At 54.9% G+C, this 22921-nt stretch overlaps 2 protein-coding genes across 2 annotated transcripts in view; one reads left to right on the top strand and one right to left on the bottom strand.

Moving 5' to 3' along the window:
- Positions 1-22370, bottom strand: part of LOC102087267 (serine protease inhibitor Kazal-type 5-like) — a 109843-nt gene extending 87473 nt beyond the window's left edge. The window contains exon 1 of the mRNA XM_065029659.1: positions 22199-22370. The gene's annotated coding sequence lies outside the window, so the exon portion shown is untranslated. The remainder of the gene's footprint in view (positions 1-22198) is intronic.
- Positions 445-17414, top strand: HRH2 (histamine receptor H2). Its single transcript, XM_005503617.4, has 4 exons — positions 445-1162; positions 6979-8510; positions 11971-12132; positions 14034-17414. The coding sequence occupies exons 2-3, from the start codon at positions 7408-7410 to the stop codon at positions 11987-11989; spliced, it is 1122 nt and encodes a 373-aa protein (XP_005503674.2). The 5' UTR covers positions 445-1162; positions 6979-7407; the 3' UTR covers positions 11990-12132; positions 14034-17414.
- Positions 22371-22921: the final 551 nt, after the last annotated feature.

Genomic DNA, 22921 nt, shown 5'->3' with positions numbered 1-22921 from the left:
GAAGTACCTCACTCGCAGTGCATCGCTGCCAGTGCTCCCTCTCTGGGCCATGGGGGGTGGCCGAGCTTCACCGGAGCTCTGCTGACAAACTGGGACCTGCTCAGCTCAAGAGGGAGAGATAAAAGGGGAAACGGGTCCTTGCACAGCTGGCCCGACAGTTGCTATTTGCACAGTGCTTTGAAAACCACAGACAAAACATTTGAAAGACACGAAAGGCTGTCACTACCTGTTTGTCATTCACTGTGGTTCCTCCCTGCCATTACAAATGCAGGGGACAGTTTTCAGCAGTGGCAAGTGCAACCTTGCAGGAAAGATTCCCAGCCCAATGCATCCCTTCCACTGACCCAGAGCACATTGATCCTCTCCCCACCACGGCACAGAAGCCCCAGCACGCTGGCATGGGCTGCCTTGAGTTGCACAAGGAGCAAATTTGCATCCCAGCATCAGCTGGGTTCTGGTTTCCTCCTCCTGCTGCTGCTTTCCAGCTACACCCCCTTTTTCCTTATCTCTCCACAACACAACACAAGAGCCTCTATTCTCCCTGTGGCCTCTAGCCATCTCAGTGGCCCAGCTCCGGGCTCAGCTGTGTTTGCTCTCAGGGGCTCACACGAATGGCAATCCCAGCTTTGTGCTGGGCACAAATGACAGTGTCAGGCCTCCCATCAGCAGGCAAGTGTGTGCCTGCAGCAGAAAGCCACTCAGGATGGAGGCTTTGTACATGGGAAGCAAACAGTAAGGACCCCGAAACCTTGACATTAAAGAAAGGTGATGGTAGGACGCGAGGAAGCAACAGTGGGACTCAGCCAGCATCCCACACCCCTCTCTGTGCCTGGCACAGCTCGGCAGAACCCAACACACCATGTGCCCGGAGTACGGCTCACTTTCAGCGTTTCAAATTTGCCGGATGATAACCTCAGTGTCTGAGTTCACAGCTCTGATCCCACCCACTTGTGGTCTGACTCATGTTGCAGTCACCGCGCTGCCTGGATATTGGTACACGGAGAGGGAGGGAGGGAAGGAAGAGAGGCGGCAGCCGCTGCTTGCAGCACACACTCCTGCCTTCCCAAACTGAGCCACGCACACCGGGGAAAAGTTGGAGGCAGCGCAGCCACCGAGGGCTCCCACCTGCTCAGGGGCTGTGAGAAAGCAGCATCTTTCCCAGGTAAAGCTTTTGCCTTACTTTTTCCTTGGCTGTTACACTGGTAAATCACTTTCTAGGAGAGACCTCAGAGGGGATGGTGGGTCTTCGCTGAGGTTGGGGTGTGCTAAGCAATGGGCCACCCATGTCAGAATTAAAGGGTATCTCTCATCAGACCCTTGTGCCATCATCATCCTGCAGTGCCTGGAGCAGAGGCCAGTTTGGTGACTTTTGCTGGTGGGGACCATGGGAGCCAAGAATATCAGAGGCAGAGGGTGGAGTGTGCCCAGGGCACAGAGCCTTGCCCTCCCTGAGCACCTGCAGGGGTGAAGCATCTCTGCCCAACAAGCCCCGCCATGAGGTTTGTTGCTAAACCAACTTCTTGCACCGAGCTGCCTGAGCCCTTTCTGTGAGCACCCCAGCCTCTCCACCCAACAACCCAGCAGTTGGTGGCACCTGCTGAGCAGGGGTTGCCCCATCCAGGGGCATGGCTGGCTCTGTGGGGCAGGGTTCCCCCAGGGCTGGGTACCGCCAAGCTGGGCTGTAGCACTGTCACAGGAGTGGCGAGGAGTCCCCAGGGGTATGCAGTGCCCACTGCCCCCCCAGCTGGAACAGGCTTCAGCAGGAGCCTGAACCCAGGGACTTCTGTGGGGAACTTGTGCAGCTCCAAGCGCGCCCATGAGCCCGGCACCTCTGTTTTCACTTTTGCCTTTCCTGGACACCTTCTGCAAAGCAAACTTTCAAAATATTGACTGCTCTGCTGGTTTCCGCTTAGCTCTTCAGATTTTCTGCTTCAGTGGTCCCCAATTCCCTCTTACCTGCAGAGCCCTTCTCTGCCGGGGGAGCAGGATAAAGGGCTGGTGATGGGAATTGTGCCTGCCCCAGCCCCTCTGCTCATGCCAGAGCTGTAATTGCTGCCGTGTATCAGTCAGTGTTCAGGCTGGGATGGGACAGAGAGAGGACCAGGCTCCAGAGGAGACCAAGGAACAGGGACAAAAGCATCTGGTGATGCAGCCAGGCAGGACCACAGTGTCCCCCCATAGCCCCAGGGGAGTTGCAAAGGAGCTCTGCAAAAGCGAGACTGCAGCTGTCTGTGTGCGCCTGCGAGATGAGCTGTGTCTACCCACCCAAATGAGGGCACGGGACACCTTGGGTGGGCGAGCACCCACAACAGCCCTGCTTCTGGGACCACAGGGGGAGATGAGCGAGTGCAAGGAAGAAGCGGAAACAAGGGAGCAAGAGATCCGGCCATGGGGCTCACCAGGCACAGGGGCAGAGGCGTGCTGGGGGATGCTATGGGGTGCAGCACCGCGTGGGAAGGAGCACAGCCCTGCCAGACAGGTTGCTCATAAACTAGAAACAAACCCACAACCTCACCGAAGCCCTCCACAGACAACAGGGCAAGCTGGTTTCTGCATCACTCTCACGTTTGTCCCCTCTCACATTGTCTTCAGGCTCCAAGTCTGGCCAATTTGTTCTTGTCCTGTTGTGAGGTAGGCTTATGGCTCTGGCAGAGGATCAAAACAGCCCTTTGGCATGGTCCCTGCAGCTCCCAGTCCTGCCCGTTCCCCACCATCACACCTCTAACACCCTCTTTCAGACCAGAAGAAATCCCCACCCTCCTGCCCATCTCACTGCTGAGGCTGAAGTACCTCTCACAGCGTGCCCAGATGTTTAATCTCTGGAAGCACTTGAACATAATTTTAGAAAAAGCCATGACGCTCTGCTATAAGCTCTGCAGGGCCAGGGAATTAGCTTTGCTCCTAAGTGACTTCCGCCAGCACTTTGCTCAGAAACAAGCTAACGCAGGAGAGTGACATTTCAGGTCTGCCTGAGAGCGGAGCTGCCCTGTGCCCGGGATGGAGCCAAAACACTTTATGCAGAGCTTCTCCTGACCCCCCAGCCATCCCTGTTGATGCCCCTTTGGGCAGTGGGAAACGTTTCCCAAGACAGGCTGTCACCTTCAGGTGCTCTCTGAGTGCTGCTTTCTGCCCGTGTACCCGCTCATGGTGCAGCATACCAAGGCTTTTAACGGATTTTAAACAAACAAATTGTGCCAGAAGTAGAAGCACATAAATGGAGAGCAGCAAATGTATTACCTATGCTGCCAGAGCAGGTGCTGCATCCCATTAGTCTTCCTGTAGAAGTGCACAAAGTGCTGGAATTAAGGATGCTGAAAGATGGGGAGGAGGAATAGAAGGGTAAAATGCAACAGAAATTTCCCATGGATAAACCACAGCCCCCTCCCCAGAGGAGATAATTGCCATTTCAAATGAGAACACAGTGGATCAAATGTAACGTGTACTGCAACAAAGCAAAAAATATCTATTCAGGCAGAAGAAGGCAGGAATTACTATGAGAATTGTAAGGAGGCTAATGGGGAGGCAATAGTACATTACAGTGGAAGGATTCCTTAATGCTCCAGAGAAGGCTATTAATAGAATTCCTTAAAGACCAGCCTAGAGATAAATTTTATTTAATGGTTTTCATTAGTGATCTTGGCTCAGAAAACGGGAGTTTCTCTAAGAAAAATGTACTGGTGAGAAACTTGGGAGCTGTTTCGAACTGGACAATGGTCTAAGTACTACAGGAGAGGAACCAGAGGATCCAAGGATTAACAGAAACACAATGGGCTGGCACAAGCTCATACACTTAGGGACTAACAGCAAAAATTGCTACTCTAAGCAGCTGAAAGCACCATAGGAAAAATATCCAGCTTTTAGGGAACCCTGGAATGACTATAACAAAACAAATGTGACATGACAAGTCTTCACAGCAGAGATAGTGTCCGTCATAGCACCAGGGCTGCTGGAAAAGGCATTAGAAAGATGACCCTGAAGCGATGCTCTGCTTCGGTGCCTCACCGTCAGGAGGGTGATTTTGAAGCAGGAACAGGTCCAGGCTGTGATAATGAGGATAATCAGGTAAACGTAAAAGCTGCCAGGTGAGACACAGCTGGAAGGGTATCATTTATACAGGCTATTGCTAGAAAGGCTGCCATGGGAAACAGCTGCTCCACTCGTACATCAAGGAGGAAAGGAACTTGCTCTGCCAAAGCGCAACAGGAACAGAGGGCACAGGACCTGGTATTATATGTGGCTTTGAGTGACCTGGGCAGAAAACCAGGGACAACGCTCCAGGAGAGAGCTCGGTGCATTGCCCCAGGGACCGTGCTCTGACGGCAGCGGGCTGATCCCACAGCCCCCCGTCTACGCCAGCCCTCCAGCTCGCTTTTTCTGCAAAGCCATGTCTGGAGGCTGCAATCACTCGGGGAAACACTTCCATGAGATAATTTGACTGAGGGATACGGGAAACTCTCTCACCCCCCCACCACAGTTATGGTTGCAACATCCTGCATCCGGGCTGCCAGGCAGCAGGTCCTGCCCCATCCCATGGAGGAACAAAGTCCCAAGGATATGCAGGCAGCCAAGCCCTGCAGCCCACGTGTGCAGGGAGAGCGTCTGTGCTCGGGCTTTGGGAGCTGCCAAGAGCCCAACTCTACCTGGGCTCCTCTGCAGGGATGGCGACACCTCTGGACCCTTTGTTTGGGAGTCCCTGCTCCTTCCTTCCACAGCTCAGCCCACTGGCTTCATATCTCACTTGGAAATACTTTCTATTCCCTGTCTGATAACAAAAAAAAAAAAAAAAAAAAAGAATGCCCATTTCTTGCCCTGAGATAATTAGAAAAAGCAACAAGAAACAAAACTACTTTAGGCCAGGTCTGCACAGGGGGCTGCCCTGCAGCTCTGCCCGCACCACAGCAGATGATGAGGGCATCCATGTGCCCAGAGCTGGGACCAACCTGGAGCTGGGACCAACAGCTGAGCCCAAGCTGAGCCCCAGCAGAGCCCATGTCAGCTGCTGGCAGGAGCAGGTTGCCGATGTGTGGTGAAGCAGCCACGTAGGAGGCTGCAATCCACCCACGGAGTTTTCTAAGTGTGCTACTCCCCCTATAATTTATCCTCCCATTTCCACATGTTGGGAGCAATGAAAAAAAACCTCCCTTTCACTTGGAAATACCCTTCTCTGAGAACAACCTGTTCCCGTCATTGCCGTCAGTGGGCATGCAGCGCTCAGCTTGTTCCTCACTCCTTTTGTGCACGAACAAAGAGCTTTCCATGGCAAGAGTCTGCGCTGCAGCAGGAGGTGAGAAACCACTCCACACGCTGCCGCCACAGCTGAAAGCATCGCATCCCTCTCCCAACAGCCTTAAACCCAGCACCCAAATTCAAAGGACCTGCTATATGGCAATAAGTTTGCTAAGCTCAGCAGAAGGTTTCCCATGAGCGAGATCATCACTTGTCATTCACTTCCAATTCCTTCAGAAGCAGCAGGGCTGCAGGTATCATCTCTAATCTCACCGGTCCAGTCCCCATCTCTCCATACAGCTCCTGGCAATCAATGATTATTTACTCACACAGTCACCCTGGTATACTGCCTCCCTTTGCCCCCACACCTTTAACCTTGAATCAAACACATCAGTCATCTGGAGAGTATTCTAGCCTGCTCCACATCACCATCTTATTCTTGCAGTGCGAGTTTAACTTTTGAATCTCACCTCTGCCCTTCGCCAAGGCTGGACCTTTTCCTTTCCTGGAGTTTATTCTGTTTGCTCCACTTCTGCAGCCTGTTGCACCCTGAGGACAATCAGCTCTACTTTCTCACACAAGCCTGTGCAACACCAGGGAAGGTTTCACTGCTGCTCCAAGGGCTGCGAGAGCCTGTGGTGCTGGGTCCTGCACCATCCACGGGGACCAGCACAGCTGTCCCCCAGCAGCACATCTGGGAGGATGGGGAAACCCATCAGCTCACCTGGGAAACACATGGGGTACACCAGAGCTGCAGCACAGGCAACTCCATAGGGGTCCCAGCACAAGCCACTGGGCTCCTCAGCCTGCTCCCAGCCACCTCTCTTTCTTGCTCCTGCAGTGCCTCAGTTTCCCTTTAGGTGCCTTCCCAACGTGGTCATTGCTTGCAATCACACAGGAACCAAGGGGCCTTTGAATCTAGTATCAGCGTGGTCCTGGAGATCACCGTAATCAGCAGCTAAAAGTTCTTTGGGAGGTTACACAGGTTTGCTGCCTTGTTTCTGCCCTTGCAAAATATGGCTTTTCACTGTTTACATCCAGACAGAAAATAGTCATAAAATCTAAGTCTACAAGGGATGTTCTCCACCCTGTGTTCCTGTCCCACAGCAGGAGCTGCTCCATTCAAACTCTCCCTGAAAATCAAACCTCCATGCTGCCCTTCAGCTCCTAGGAACAGGACTGATGAAGCTTTCCAGCGACTTCCTCCCCAGGACATGGCACTACCGACAAATGGGTTGCTCGTTCCTCCCAGGGACCTGAGCAGAGCGACAATTTCCTCTCCAGGCTGCAGGAGCCAGCACGGTTGCTGGCAGCAGGGACCAACACAAGCACAGACTGCTGCAAAGTGCAGACACAAAGGCAAAGTTTAATGAGAATTACAGCTACAGCAGAACTTGAGAAATTCTGTAGTGGTGAATAGTTTTGCTAGATTATATGAGAAAGCACCATGCTTTTGTTAGGAAAACTCTCTTCTCATATCCTCCCAGTCCTCATTTTTCTTGTAAGCCTGCAGGAACTCACTGCCTGTAAAATCCCTGCCCGTCTCTCAACATCCCTATGTGGTCACCCCTGGGACTGAAGGAGGCTGGCTGGCAGGGACATGTGTGTCTGGCTGCCAAGGGACATTCTATTTCAGGTTTAAATGGGCTGGAGCATCCAGGGAGGTGCAGATGTCCCCTTTTTAGAGGGCTTTGAGAGGCAGCTCAGAGGACCTTTGCCCACTGCAGCTCTGAATTGGTGCTTTCTTTACAGGTTGTCCTCAGGAGGTGGCAAAACTCTGCCCCTGCTGAGGCACTGCTGACTGCTGTCATCAACCAAACACACAGAGCACGTGGGACCCCTTGGGACCTGACCCCACGGTCACTCAGAGGAAAGAAGACAGGAGAGGAAAAGGGAGCAGTTGAGACCCATCCAGCAGCTGCCGTGGGGGAATCAGCTCCAGCACCAAGACCCCAGATGGGGCCAACGGGCACAAGCGAGTCAGAGGGCCACATCTCTCCCTAGACTCTATCGTTCCCAGCATACAAGGCTGAACACATGAAGTGATGCTGCAGTGTTCTCCAAGGTCACTGTAAGCCCAAGGTAGCTTTGGAAAGGGCTCTAGGGCTGCCTGGTAGAGGCTCATTCCAAGTAGCTTTGAAGCTGGTGAGAGCAGGGCTTCTCCATCCATGCAACTGCATTATGGATCCATGTTACAATCAAACAGCCTCTCAAGAAAGGATGGACTTCCCACTACAGCTGCTGGTCGGGTCCTGCCTCGCCATCCTCATCATGATCACTCTCTGCGGTAACATCATCGTCTGCCTGGCCGTCACCCTTGACCGCCGGCTGCGCAGCTTGACAAACTGCATCATCGTCTCCTTAGCCATCACTGACCTGCTGCTGGGCCTCCTGGTGCTGCCATTCTCTGCCTTCTACGAACTTGCCAAAGAGTGGCCCTTTGGCAGCACTTTGTGCAACATCTACACCAGCCTGGATGTCATGCTGTGCACGGCTTCCATCCTCAACCTCTTCATGATCAGCCTGGACCGCTACTTTGCTGTAACCACTCCGCTCCGCTACGGCCAGCTGGTCACTTCCTTCCGGGTGGCTGTGGGTCTTATTGTTATTTGGACTGTTTCACTGATGGTCTCCTTCCTACCCATCCACCTGGGCTGGAACACCAACGGGACAGCAGTGCAAAACACAGCCCCCAACTGCAACAAGGAGTGCATGCTGGAGGTGAACCCTGTGTATGGGCTAGTGGACGCCTTGCTCACCTTCTACATCCCTTTGGTCATCATGTGCATCACCTACTACCAGATATTCAAGATAGCGAGGGAGCAAGCCAAGAGGATAAATCACATATGGTGCAGCAGCAGCAATGCTCCCATGCCGCCCATGGTGAAGGAGCACAAAGCCACCGTGACATTGGCAGTGGTGCTGGGAGCGTTCATTGTGTGCTGGTTCCCCTATTTCACAGTGTTCACGTACCGAGGGGTATGGGGGGACAGCAAAGTGAAAGGCACACCCATGTCCATTGTCCTCTGGCTAGGCTATGCCAACTCAGCCCTGAACCCCATCCTCTACGGGACACTCAACAGGGATTTTCGGGAGGCATACCAGCACTTGCTGCGCTGCTGGAGGACTGGGGACCCCAGGAGCTCCTGCCTCCGCCGCCTCCAGAAGGCCCAGTCCAGGACCAGGAACTGCAGACAGGGCCAGGGCAGGCAGGAGGGTAAACCCCTGAAACTGGAAATGAGGAACGGGAAGGAGACCTTGCTGATCGACGGAGCCCTCAAGAGGTAAGAGCCTTCTTACTTGCGGGGCTTTGATGGTAGGTGCATCCCCAGAGAGAAAGGCAGAGGTGGAGACCCTACATTGTCCCTGAACTTCTAAGCAACAAGCCAATGCCCCAGCAGGAGATCCTTGCCCAGGCAACTCTTGCTCTTAGCAGCTGCTCAGAAATTCATCAGCATCAGCAAAGACTCAGCTCACGTCCCTCCTTGCTGGCACCACAGGTCCAGCTACTCCAGCTTCACACATGGCTGGTCACTCCTGCAATCGCCACCTGGTCCACAGGGAGCACGAAACCTCCCTGGCTTTGCTGAATGAGGGTAATGGGGACAGTTTTGCCAGCAGAAGTTGCTGTACAGAATGGGGGTGCAGCCATTAGCTGTGACTGCTCCCAAAAACCAGCCGTGTCCCACTCTCTGGCGGCAGGCAGCCATCAAAGCCTGGGCACACAGCAGAGCTGCACAGGGCTTGAGAAAGGTGACCGTCCACCACAGGGGGGGCAACAGGGTGTTAGCACTGGGGCACAGAGTGGGGACACCACAGTCAGGCTGCGAGTCCCTGCAGGAGCCAGGATCTGGGTCCCCAGCTCCCTGCAGAGCAGCTCAGCAGTTTCCCTTCCTGGCCAAGCCACACACCCTCAGCATTTCGGCTGTCAGTTTGCATCAGGAGCTAATTCAGCCAACAAAAAGTTCCTTTCCCGTCTCTGGAACAGAGCAGGAATAGCCAAAATTAGGTCAGCCAATGTTTTCAAAACCACAAATACCCATTTAAAGTTAGAGCCAAAAATTCCCTCAGCGTTACCCAAGCATATCACAGGGATCAGGCCCCTCGAGAGGGTGCGGGTGCAGCAAGGGAGCAGGACGGGTGTCAGGCGGGCGAGCTCTGTGCCAGGCTGTGGCACCAGTCCCCTCCCTGGGCATCCATGTCCCCACAGGGCCGGCCACCCATACCCTACCTCACTCAAGGGATTCACCCACCTGAGCAGAAGGAGAACGGAGAAGCACGCTGCCTGCCACAGCGCAAATTGCTGCTCCCGAGACTTTAATCTAACTTCTAGGCAGTGCCTGATAAGCAGCCCAGAAACTTTCCATCCATAGATAAGGAGTCCTTTGACTGCCCGTTCCCAGCGTGCCAGCAAAGGAGCCGCGCTCATGCTCTCCTGCGGCACGTGCCCTTGATGCTGTCCCAGAAACACAGTCTCAAGCCACCAAAAGGAGAATGCTGGGAGGTGAACCAGAGGGCAGAACCATCCAAAAGGCTCAGCCAGCATCAGGCCTCCCCTGGGGCTCAGATGTGGCTTTACCCAAGGCAGAGGGACAGGTTGGGGTGGGGGAGTCTGCCCCAGGAGATACAAAGGGATGGATGAGTGCAAATACAAGACCGCAGCTCCTGAGGCTGCTTTCACAGCTTCCAAGGAACCAACAGAGTGCAAAGGTATAACATCTGGTAAACGTAGTTGCAGGTGTATATAAAAACTTATTAAGAGCATGGGTCTGGCGTGGTTGACATGCTTCTGCAGATATATAGACTAAGAGCGAGCTGTGCTGTTTACTCATGTGAAAGTGCAGCTCCTGGGCAAACTGGGAGCTCAGGCACCAGGGCTCTGCAGCTGGCTGGGGAGAGCTGGCGGTGGGAAACGGGCCGGCAGGACTTCCCTGTGCAACTGAAAGGGAGAAGAAAAATGTCAACAGTTTCTCCAAGTGCTGCCTTACTGTAAGGGAGGAAAAAATGGGTTTCTGTTCCCTGGGCAGAGGACAAGGTCACTGATTTCATGGATTTCCTGGGTTTCCCAGAGGGCCTGATCCTGCTACACAAGTTGCACCCAAAGCCCACACTGGGGTCAGTGGCACCCAAGGGACCTCTGTCCCCAAACTCTCAGCACATGGGTGCCTGGTGCCAGCAAGACTTGCCAAAAGTCCCTGCGCAGGGACCCGGCGCATGGCTCCAGACTGTCCTCAGCCCTGGGGGGTGAAGCTCCCTCACTGATAAAATGAGCCTCCCAGCTGGATTTGCTCCCAAAGGCGCAGGAGGTTGAAGGGAAGAGAGCAAGTGGCAGCCACTGCTAAACAGTGCAGATCCACATTGAACACAGGAACCATGGGGAAGCAAGAGAGGAAAACTCAAGCACTGGAAAAAACTTAACCTTTCTAAATACATATCTCCTTTCCAACCTACACAGCACCTCCGCTCTGGTTTCTGCTCACAATCAGATAAGAGTTGCTCAAGGACCAAATGATCAGTTACTACTTTTACTTTCTCTGCTTCTCGTCTTATCTTGCTGACTTGCACGGAAATGATGCACCAAGGATCACGTAGAGGCACTTCCAGCCCTTTTTTCTATAGTCAGACATACAAACATCTGCTGTTGGCAGATGATCTGGATCAACTAACAGCACACAAAACAGGTGGACAGAGGATTTGCCTGAACACCAAAAGCCTGGCAGCCAATTTCACCCCAAGCATGAACAGAGCTGGTTCTTCTCCCCCCGGCTCCCTTCTGCAGAGTCATCCCAGTTGTCTGCCCCGACCAGAACAGAGAAGACTAACATGAATCACTCCACAAAATCATAACTCCAAAAATAAGAAGGACAAGAGTGCAGAAGAATTCTGCTCAGAGCAGCTCCATGAGGTTAATCAGGGGAAAGCACAACTGGCAGTGTTTAGAACCGTTGGCCTTAATAACAATGTTCTTTCCTGTTATGAGGCGTAGAGAAAAATCAGCAAACAAGAGCGGGAACACTGGAGAACTGCAGCTGGTCTCAGGGGTGCCAGGAGAAGGAACAGCAAGTCAGAGTCATCGCTGCTTTGGAAATCAAAGGGCCATGGTAGCACTGCAGTCTTTAAAGGGCTGAAGGCATTTCCATGGGTGAGGACCAGGTAGGATGGATGCAAAGGGTCAAGCAGGGATGCAAGGGAAGACAGCTGCTTCTTTTTCCCCCCACCAGGCACCAAGGCAATTCACTTCACACAAAATTAGTAACGGAAAGCACTGCTTGTACATACAACACCTGAGGGACCTCAGGAACCTGCCTCACTGCAGCAGGACAGGACTCTGAAGAGGAGATGCCGAGCACTGGGCACAGCTGTAGGTTGTGAGACCAGTGCCTGAGCTCCGGGGAGATAAAAAGCCCAAGAGAAGGAGCATCCAGCACTAACAGGGAGCTTTAAGGCAGAAAACACTGGAGCTCAGCAAGTGGCTCTGGATCACCTTCTTGCACACATTAGTTGTGCTGAAGGCAGCTTGGGCCACAAGATACGGGCAGAGAGAAGCCAGTTCCCGCAGGAAAGCATCACTGTCCCCATCATCACATGCCTGCCCCAGCTGCCAGCCTTGAGGGGCAGATGCCAAGCAAGCAGTACCTTGTGCTCCACAAAGAAAAGCCCGGCCCAACCAGGCTGGCACTAACCAAATGATCTCTTCTTTTTCTTCTCTTTTCTTTCTGTTATGTTAAATTTAACCCTTTCCAGCACCGGAGCTTTCCCATGAGTTGCAGCCAGCCGACTGCCCAATGACCCACATCTCCCAGCCTTCAGCTCCTGGCTGCCCTCTTCCAAAATCCCGTGAGGTTGAAAGGACAACACTCAATTTTCCTCAGGGAGAACCGCAATGGCAGAGGCGAGGGCTGCAGGGTGAGTATGGGGCTGAGGTCTCTGGGTGCAAATGAGGGGAGGAGGCAGCTCTCACTCCTGCGGTACCCGTTGCGTTTTCCCTGGTCCAGCCGTGCCATCCGGCTGCTACTTGGTGCAGAGGGCAATACCATCAGAGGTGCATCCTCACTCCTCTCTCTGGCACCATTTTCTGTCCAAACCTGGCCCCAAGCAGAGGGGAGGTGCACAAAGCTCTGCACCCCCTGGCTGCCCTGGAGATGTGGGCTTACACAACTGCCCTGCAATGCCCTGGAAGGTGCCTGCATCCTGCCTGTCCCTCCACACGCTGCAGAGACAGCTGCGTTCAGATTGTGGATTTCCAGCACGCTTCATTTTCATGCAAGCCTACATCAGCTCCGCATAAATTGCAAACAGCTTTTGCGGGGATGCTGGCAGGGCTCTGGGGTGAGAGGCTGATGCTGCACCAGGCATTGCCAGTCTCTCCCAGTGGTGCTGGGCTGGAGGACATATTTGCCATGCAAGGGGATGCCTCTCAGCTCCAGAGAGCTGCTTTGTGCAGCCCTTCTGAAAAAGAGTGAGGCAAGGTCACCCTGACCTCCACATGCTCTCCCTCCAACACTGCATGCTGATAACCCAGGCTCTCCCATATTGACTGTGCCCTGGGAGGCGAAACACAGTCACCCTCGTGCTGAAAGCTAGGTACACTTGTCCCCGCTGCACACTGAGCGCTGCTAACCTTAGCCAAGGTCATGGTGATGGTGAGAGCCAGTGCTGCCTGCACATGCAGCTGGGGGCGGGAGCTGGAGCTGCTGCAGGAGAGCACAGGGCCCCCCACCCTGGGGCACAGTGTCTGCACCTCTCAGAGGCACTCCCCGTGAATCACTCTGGAAACACCATTGCCTGTCAGCAGAGGGAGAACCAGAGGCTTGGAGAGCACGGTGGCAGGAGCAGCGTAGGGCAGTCCCTGTGACCTGGGCTGCAAGCCCCTCGATGTCACATACCAAGGCACAAGCATCACTCAGCAAGAGGTCACGGTGCAGGGGCTGCTCCCTGGAGTGGCACTGCCACAGCCCCAGTGCTGCCCCGTGAGAGAGAGCAGCATGAAACCCCGAGCCTGGCAGGCACAACAGCTCACAGAGAACCCCCCCGGGGCAGACACAGTGCTCACCCCAGGCAGAGTCACCTCTGCTGCTGTCATTGCCTGACAGCAGGGGCAGAGAGGGGACATCAATTCCAGCTCTTCTGCTTCGTGCTTTCCCTTTCTGTGCTGCACGTATCTTCTGAAACACATTTAGTTTCCATGAGGTAAAGGCAAAATATCAGCCATCCCCTCAGAGGCTGCTAATCTAATCAGCAGAATGAAGCAAAATCACTCTGGGAGGAGAGGTTTGCAGATCTGAGGTCCTGGTGCAGCCACAGATTTCCTCCCTGTGCCATGGGGGGGGGGGACAGGAAATGTCACCTCATGCAAGTCACCTCCTGAAAGAGTCCCCGAGCCCATGCAGTGGCAGGGAGAGGGGCCATGGGAGAACCAGCACCCAGGAGCAGATCATCGCTGACCCCACGACATCAACTTTCATCAAGTTATCTGCAGAGGCGACAAACCCACCACTGCTGGCTGGCGCAAGCAGATGGGAAGAGTAGACAGAGAAAGCCACAAAGCAAAGTGATATTACTCAGAGGGATGTTGCATGATGGGTCCTGGGGTGACAGGAGCCTGTTCAGCTCTGCCCAAATGTCAGTACTCAGCATACAGCCACAATCTGCTGAGAGCATCCTCACAGCATCACACCACAGTCCTGCCCAGGCACAGCAGGTGCTTAATGCAGCATCCCTTATGCTGGAGAGCAGGAAAGACAGGGGGGAGATGGACCCACCTGTACCCTGCAAAGCCACTGAACCTCATCTCTGTTCCCCTGCAGGATTCCTGCTCTGGCACTTGGCATTTGCTCCATCCCTAAACACTGTTGGACAGGCCTTTGCCTGCCCAGGTTTCTTCCCAGGAGGGTGGTGTGTTTGAAGAGCCCTCAGAAGAGCTGCAGAAGAGCCTCCCTGCTGCCCCATTGGGGCTGTGACACCTCCATGATCAAGCCTTGCACCGGCCCACTGTGGTTGCCTGAGAAGCTGGGTCAAGAACCAGCATGTGGCCTCAGCAGCAGGGCTGGGATGGGGGTGCCCTCCCCAGGCCCTGGGTCTGGCTGAGAGGGCATGAGGTGGGGGGAAAAGGGGCTGCAGTCAAGGTCTTGGGGCCACACAGACAAGCCTAGGATGGAAAAGGGGAGAACAGGTGCTACCCTTCCTGGTGCCTTATCCAAGGGACACTTCCATCCCTCAGAGGGGCAGGTGATGCGGCAGGAGCCTCAGCACAGCAACTGTCAGCAACACTGAGCGCTGGATGTCCATGCACAGGGCGTTCAGTCCTGCAGCATCCATGCCGGTGCAAGACTGCCTCACACACTGGGGAGGTTTTGGTGTCATCAGGGCTGTCCCTGTTTCATACCCCCTGTCCCAGCCCCACTGCAAGGAGAGGCCCTGGAGCCTGCTGAGCCATGAGGAGATACTGAGGGTCTGTCCCTAAGCTCTACCCTCCCCAGCAGCCCAACACTGAGATGGCCAAACCAGGATGTTTCTGCACTGAGCTGGTGCAGAAGTCATCAATGGCATAAAAAAAATCCATTTAACACAGAGGGAAAAAAAGAGATGATTGATTTATTTGGGTGTGCTCTGTCCTGGGAATAGTCTCTCTGTCCCCCTATACCTTGCTCTCCCATCCCAATCCCTCCACTGGTACAGACCCCAAACACACACAGCACAAGCCCCCTGGACATGGGTTGTAACCACCACAGACAAGGTTGGTACCCCCCCAACAAGTCCTTGCCTTGTGAGACCAGCTAGACAATCCCCCTTTGGTCCCTGCACTGGTGGGAAGAAGGGGACAGCAGGCAGTGACAACCAGGTAGGACAGGAACCAACAAGAATCCCTTGTTGTGCTGCAGGGCAAGTGTTTTCCTCGTGGAGCGAGTGTGAGCCACATCACCCCTGGGCACAGCATCCCTAGTGCACAGTGGGGCACAGCCAAATCCCTGCTTGCAGGATCCCCCTGCAAAGGGAGGGTGCTGAGCCCCCAGACCAGATGGTTTCTTGTATACAAGGGCTCTACCCTGGCAGAGGGAATGGGTGAGGGCAGAGCTCAGTCTCAGGTGCCCCTCCAGCTGCTCCGGAACACTCCTGCCCGAACTTCAGGGGTCTCCCGGCGGGTGGGGTGCCTGGAAAGGGCTCCCTGCACGGGGCCAGGCGGGGCTGACTGACACCCGTTCGGGGAGTGACAGGACCCGGAGGAGCAGGGGACACTCGGGGGCGCACTGGGCGGTGCTCCCGCTCTGCCGGGCCCCGCGCCCCCCACTCCGGGTCTGCCGGTGCGCGGGGGCCGGCGCAGCGGCAGCGCGGGCCCGGAGCTCCCCCTGCTTGCTGCCGGGGACAGACCTGCCCGCCCGGCCACCCCACACCACGGGGCTTCACCCACCAACACAGCGGGCTCGGCGCCCCAAACACCCGGGGCTCGGGCAGGGCTCCCCTCCGAGCCGGCACACCGGATCCCGATGGGCTCTGCAGTGTCCCCCCCGCCACCCCCAGAGCGACCACAGCATTAGTTTGAGCAGCCACCACTTGTACTCTCTGGATTGGGCTCTTCCAGGAGTGGTTGCAAAGAGCAAATGGCTTCCAAGGAGCACCGAGGGTCGGGGCGGGGGGGGGGGGGGGGGGGGGGAGCGCTGCAGCCCCAGGACCCTCCCAGCCCCCAGTGCTACCCAGTCCACCCCAGTCCAGGTAGTGTTGAGCCCCACCAAAGCACCATTGAGCAGGGAGAGACCTGCAGCAAAGTGATGCCCTGGCAGGCAATGTCTCCTCCCCAGTCCTCCCTCACATGGCTTAGGGACAGGGAGCTACAAGACCCCCAGGCTGAGCACCCCAAAGTAAAAGGAGAAATTACCTGATCAGCACCTTCCTTTGCAAAGAGGCAGGAAATGAGTCCACACAGACTACTCTTCTCCAAACAAGCCAGAGAGAAGCAGGCCTTGATCGCCTGTAGCATCCACACTTTATTCCAGCTCAGGGAGGAAGAACTGGCAAACACACACCCAAACCCCTGCCACCTATGATAACAATTAGAGACTTATCTAATTGCAAAAATAATTGCAATTGAAGTGTTTAATTACCATACTAAGCAGGAAGAGCCGCTTCCGACTGTTCCAGTAGCACTCCCAATCTATCAAACAAGGTTCAGGGCTTGTTTGGGTGTTGGGCTTTTTTTTTATTATTAGATTGCAGCCCCGGGGGATGAAGAGATTTGCTAATTAGGGTCTTGGAGAACAGCTACCAATTCACAAACACTTGCTTTTAATTTCAATACTAACGAGGCTGGAAGGGGGAGAAATCCAAAATACAGAACATCTGTGGCAGTTGCTGTCTGCAGTGCTGCTGCCCCCCAGCCCCTTGCTGGGCTGGCAGAGATCCGACACTGCTCAGTGCACGGAGCATGGGGATGGGTTGGCTCAGTGCAAGCACAGGCAGGGTGAAGCTGCTGCTCTGGGTCGCTGTTGTCACCGCAGCTGCCATACAAGCTAATCTCAACATCGATCACCCATCTAATCCCCCTGGGGACCATCGACCACAGTGGCTTTCTTATTGATGGGCTAATCTGGGTCCTGCGGCAGCACCAGCCCCACGGGTGCAGCAGCAGGAGCTTCTCCAGGTGACATTTGGTTTTGTTCTCCCCTAAACCGACAACAAAAGAGAATTTAATTCTCTGTCCAAGCAGTAATTCTGGGAGGCAAGAGAAACTGCTTAGGAAGCTCCTAACCAACATCTGCTCTCTCAGATAGGAGATATCCCCGTGTGAGCAGTGGGAGAGCATACAGGGATCTGCAGTGCTTGCCTGGACTTCTCCCACCAAACCACCTCCCCTGTCCTTGTGCAGCTCTGGGTAGGGTCCAAAAACACACAGAGAGGAGTCATGGGGAAGAGGAGTCACAGGCAGGAGGCAGAAGCAGCCGCAGGGCATCCAGGCGTCCCCTCCCGGAGGAGCACAGCTGAGAAGCGGTGGCTGCCATGGGCCGGAGGCAAAGGAGCTTTTTATTTCTTTTAGATAAAAGAGAAACATCAGTAGAATGGGGAAAAAAGAGTGTTGGGTCTTTTTTCAGGCTGTCATGTGATTAAACACAGAGGCAACAGAAAGGTAGCAAACAGCCCCAAGCAGTCAAAAAATGAGAAACTTTGTATTAGAAATCTCAAGATTTGATTTTCTGGAATAAAATGCATTTTGAGGTCACCTACGCAACAGTTTTGGCTGGGTATTCAAGCCTCTGGAAAGGTTTTGGGATCCATTGCCTCTCCCCAGACCTAAAATTGACATTTCCCCAGACCTAAAATTGACAATTCCATGCCAAACCATGTTGAAAACAAGGAGAAGTGCTCCCAGCCTGAAGGAGATGACCATGGGAACAGCATCGTGTGGTGCCGAGGTGCCCTCCTGCCCTGACCCAAGCCCTTCTCACCTGGCATTTCCCCACTGCCCATGAATACCAAGGCTGGCGGTGCTGGAAGCACCAGGCCAGGCTGACCCTGGCCACCACCATATGGGACCAGAGAGGGGACAAAGCCACTAGAGGGCACAAGTATAATAGAAACATGTCCCCACAACATGGGACCTCTGAGTCCCCCAGGGCAACAGTCCAAGAGGTCCCCAAAACTCCCCATCACCCTTCATCTCCAAAAAGTCCACCCTTAGCTGAGGTCCTGCTGGTCCCAGGGATTCACTGACCCCCAGGCACTGGGGTGTTACCGCTGCATCTGCAGCTGCCTGTGCTACATAACATAGACGTGTCCTTCTGTCTAGCCACAGACACCCAGTGTCCTGGCCCTGCTGGGAGAGCATCATCCCGGACAGCCCAAGACCCACAGCAGGGGCGGTGGCAGCCCGTGTTGCACCTCCAGCTTGCTGCCCTCCAGCTCAGGGGCTGCACGGCCCCACAACACCCACCCAGCACCAGCCTGACCCTGCACACCAGCCAGCATTTTCTCATACCCGGAAAACAGGCTGAAAGGGACCCCCAGACTCTCTCTCCCACCAACAATGCACCTTCTCCCGGTGACGAGACCCCATCGTACAGGGCTTGCTGTGGAGAGCCAGGTGCCTCCGGCCAGACGGCCAGGCGGCAAGATGCAGGTCCTGCCAAGGAGCCATCTGGCCGTCGCCAAGGGCAGCATCCAGTGTCCTTTTGTCCTTTTCTTCTCCTTTCTCCCCAGAGCATCCTTCAGGCAGGCGCTCCCCTCTCCATGCCTGCAGCCAGCAACAGTTTCATTAAGGCTCTATCCCCAAACCAAACAGCATTTGTCAGAGAGATCGATGCCAGAGGCAACTCAGCTGGACCACATGCCCCCATGCCCCTCTCAGAAAACAGTTGTTGCAACAATCGCACTCCTGGTGTGCCACACACCCTCACATGTACACACTGCCCATGTGGGTTTGCTGTCCTCAATGCAGCATGAGATGCTGGGTCACAGGCTCCCATTTCCCGGGCATTATTCCTGCTCCCAGCCCGATGGGCACCCTGAGGAATACCCCCCGGCAGGTGTCTGAGCCACTCTCAGCGCTGGGGCTGCCCTGTGACAGCCCAGCCCCTTGCCCGGGCAGGGCTGGCATGGCGCTGCACCCCGCTGGTGTTTGCACAGCTGCCGGATCTGTTCTCCCTGCTTCCAGCTCCCACCCCAGCGACAGCAGCACATCTCCTCCCCGCCAGCAGGAACTCAGAGCCGCGGGAGGCAGAGGCAGCAATGCCTTCCGACCCCAGGCACACAGGGAGCTGATACTGATTAAATGCAGCGCCAGCACTGATAATTAATTTCTCAGAGGAGAATTACTCAGGAAAGCTCCAGAGCGAATGTTCTTCCTTCCACACAACCGCCGTGTCTATTTGGGCTTCTTAAAAAAGTAACAGCAAAGGGGGAGGAAAGAGCATCCCCTGATGAGCCCCCGGCAGCCATGCTCTGTCTGGGCTCGGGGTGCCTGCCGGGGTCGGGATCTCTGTGAGGGTCTGTTCCCTGGAGCCATGCAGATGCAGGCAGGCTGAGAGGACACACTGCCACTGCCCATGTCCCGGGGGTCAGGAGACCCTCAGTGCTGACCATGGGCTTTGACCGAACCCCCTCCAGGGGCTCCTTGTACTCTTGACTCAGCTGATGTTGGGGGGACCCCATTCTCCTCTGAGACCTCCTGGGAGCTCCCAGGGATCTGCGGGGAGGGCATCCTCCTGCTCTCTCCCCAGGCACTGCCCCCTGTCCACGGGGTGGGTGACAGATGCAGCTGTCCCCACCCCATATCTGTGGGGCTTGGACCTCGTCCCCTCCAGCCCCCATCTCCTGTGGCAGCACGCAGTGTGTCTGGCCGTAGCATGGTTCCCTCCTGCCGCTGGCATAAGGCCATGCTGGATGCAAATTCAGAGCAAGAAGCCCCTGCAGACAGCACTATTACGCAGGGCTCTCCATCTCTTTTGCTTAATGGGAGGCATTTTTCTGTTTCATTTCCCTTACCCTTGGAGCTGAAACCGCCTTTCTGCAGCAAAACGCGCCAAGCCTAAGAAATCCTTCTCCCTTTCCAGCTCACAAACTCCCCTCCCTCCTCTGCCAGCAGAAATGCACAGCCCACAGCCCACCCCTTCCCCAGGGTATGTCGTATTGCTGGAGGGACAAATGATCCTCATCACGTTGTCCTCCTGCTGGCACCACATCCCCAGCCTTCACCCACTCTGGGCTGCGTTTGGGTCGTTCCTCCTCATTCCCCAGGCTGAGATGTGCAGACATCCCACAGGAGAGCCAGACACCCCGTGTCCCCCGAGCCCTGCTTTTGTTCTCTCCGTATATAGATCTCACGGATATTTGCAAGCGTCACAGAAGACAAAGCATGCCCTCGGCTCACCTCCCCCATTCCTCCCCAAGGGCCCTTTACTCGCTTGGCCTGCTTCAAGGTTGAGCTAAGTCCACCATTCATTTTGGGGTAATTAAGTTCTTAATTAAGAGGCTGGTTTCCCCCCAGAACCCTGCCAGCGGCTCTTGGTCCCTTCAGCAGCTGCTCAAGGGTGGGGAGATGCTGTGGGTCTGGGGAAGCGTTGCCCACCCCAGGATGGCTCCGAGGTGCTTCTCCCACCTCCTCTGTGCTCTGTCCCTGCCAGCGTGGCTCCAGGACACCGTGACCCAGCCTGCAGGCAGGAGCCTGCTCCAAAATGTGGCCTGAGGCACAAGTGAGGTTGACATTTATCTGGGCTCAGTGTGATACTTGAAGAGTCAGGAGCAAACAAGGCTGAGACATTCCCACGATGAGTGATGCTTAATCCTAAAAACTCCAAGACTAGAAAACACCTCAGCTTACGAGCCTTAAAAAAAAAAAAAAGAAAAGAAATCAATATTCAAGAAAATCCTGCCTAAAGAAAAAAAATCTCTCAGCAACTTTCACTGCCAGCAGGTCCCCTCTGCCCCCTTCTCCCCATTTTGGGACTGAGCAGGGAAAGGAGGCAGCAGTGCCATGCCCCAAACTGGCTGGACCATGGGGGACAATATGGGGACCCTGCCCCAGGCTCCCCACCAGCCTCCAAACCACAGAGAACCGCAGGAAACCAGCCGTGATGTGATGAGCCGCTGTCCTCAGCGCGATGGCAGGGGCTGCCCTGCAGCGCTCCGGCCTTCGTGCATTCATCACATGTCGGTTCCCCTTAACTGTGACGAGGGGGTTATCCTCCCCCCGCGGCAGAGCTGCCGTCCTGCTCCCAGCGGGCTGGGGACACGGGGGACTGGCACCGAATGGTCCTCATCCTGCTGCCGGGCTGGGGTGGCCGGGTGGGGAGAAAAGCGAGTTGGGCTAACCCAAGTGGAAGCTGATTGTGTTGCATTGAGGTTTTATCTCTGCCACTGGCAACACTCTCCTCCAGGAGATTTAGTGGGAATTTGTCTGGTCCCTGCCAAGAAGGCTGATTTTTTAGAGAAAGCACATTTTGCATCAAAGTTGAGATTTGAATCCCTTTTCCTCCATTCCCAGAGTATATTTATGAGGCTCCAGATATTCCTCAGTGCATTGTGGTTTGCGGAAAGCCCCCAGCCTGCCCCCTGACACCGTGGCAGGAGCAGGGACCAGCTCAAAGAGCCAGCTGAACTTCTGCTGATTGTTTTCCCCTTTGGTTAAACTGTTGCTGGTGGGTGGGGGGCCAGGGCCAGGCAGGTCAGCTGCAGGCAGGGAAGGAGCTGCTGCCCGTACATGTCTCCAGGGCTGGTGAACCCCCTCCCAGAGCTTTCCCAACCAGGGACTGCTCCTCTCCATCCCAGCCCTGCTGCAGTTTATGTGCACCCTGGCGACTCCTGAGCCCCTCCATCCACTGAACCAGCTGCACTCTGGTGTTTGCAGACACATCCCAAATGGGGTTGGCAGCAAAATGAATGTGTGTGTTTGTTTGTTTTTCCTAAAGGTGCTCTGGTTCTCCCTCCCTTAGCAGGTTTCAGCAGGTTGCAAGCACAGCCATGCCAGGAGGTGAACCAGCCCAGCCTGGAGCCTGCACTCCTCGGCAGGGGTGGGCAAGCGGGGGGCACAAGGTGGGGGCACCTACAGGAGTGGGGTGGGGGCAACACAGGACGCAGCCTTCTCTCAGCCAAACCCGCTGGGGTGTAAACCCTCCTGGTTTGCTGCGGGAAAGCCGGGAGGGGGGAGCAGGTGGGGAGCTCCTTCCTCCCTCTCAACAGCCCATCTCAATGCGTCAGGACAGGCCCAGCATCTGCAGTCACTGGAAAATCACGCTCCATTTCCAAAAGGGAAAGCAAAGTGTAAATCTCTCTCTCAGACACACATTTGTTCCTCTGCAGCAAGAAAAGTGGTGAAAGCTTTAATTTCTGAGCTGGAAGGGAGAGACAATGATACATCAGCAGCACCCCAGGCACAGAGGAAGAAAACATCAATTCTGGGATTACACCAGTGGCCATCCAGATTTCTCCCTCCCTGGCTGTAACCCAGAAATACTGCAGGTTTCCCTGCCAGCCGCGCGGCTCTTACCTCTCTGCTGTGTTTAGGGAAAATTCGGGTGCCTTCATGGTGATGAGAACGGTTATCGCACGAATGTTTGCCCAGAAGTGCCTGGATGAGGGGGAGGCAGTGATTCCCCCCACTCCAGCTGGATTTTGCATTCAAAGCTGACCGGCCACGGCACTCGGCTCTCCCTAGAGGTTCCCTTCATAAGAGAGAGCAAATTCCACTTATCTATTGAGGGGAGATTTGCATTTTAAATATCGCAACTCTAAATGTCGCCCAGTTTGATCCCCTAAGCTGAATAAACGCGCCAGAGCCCGGAGGGGACCGGGGGCGGCTCGCCGGTGTGGACCACTGGGAAGAAAGGAAAAACCCAAGGTTAGGAACATGCACGGATGTTTAATCTGGGCTGAGGTTGAGGGTGGGGGCAAACACAGCACTGACCTTCCTCCTGTTCCAGCCTCTGTCAGGCAGGACACGAGGGAACAGGTATTGGAGGCTTCAGCCATTAAGAATTAGGGATTTCGTGTTTGAGATTTTGTTTACACAATAAGACTTAAATGATTGCTGCATGGAGTGTAGGTGGATTCTCCCTGACGCCTGCAGAGGGATTAGTGCGTATAAGGCAGCCAGAATGAGCTAAAAATTTGAGAGATCAAAGTGCAGAAAGAGGAATCCCACGTTCTCAGTGATGGGAGGAGAAAAAGAGGTTGGTGGTCAAGACTGAGGTTATTGTGGCTGCTGACCCCA

Source organism: Columba livia, chromosome 14, assembly GCF_036013475.1.
Source record: "Columba livia isolate bColLiv1 breed racing homer chromosome 14, bColLiv1.pat.W.v2, whole genome shotgun sequence".
Classification (NCBI taxonomy): Eukaryota; Metazoa; Chordata; class Aves; order Columbiformes; family Columbidae; genus Columba; species Columba livia.
The sequence above is the reverse complement of the archived record's forward strand: the minus strand, read 5'-3'. Positions and strand labels throughout refer to the sequence as shown.

Coding starts and splice junctions, on each gene's coding strand:
- HRH2 (XM_005503617.4), top strand. CDS start 7,408: ATGGATCCATGTTACAATCAAACAGCCTCTCAAGAAAGGATGGACTTC.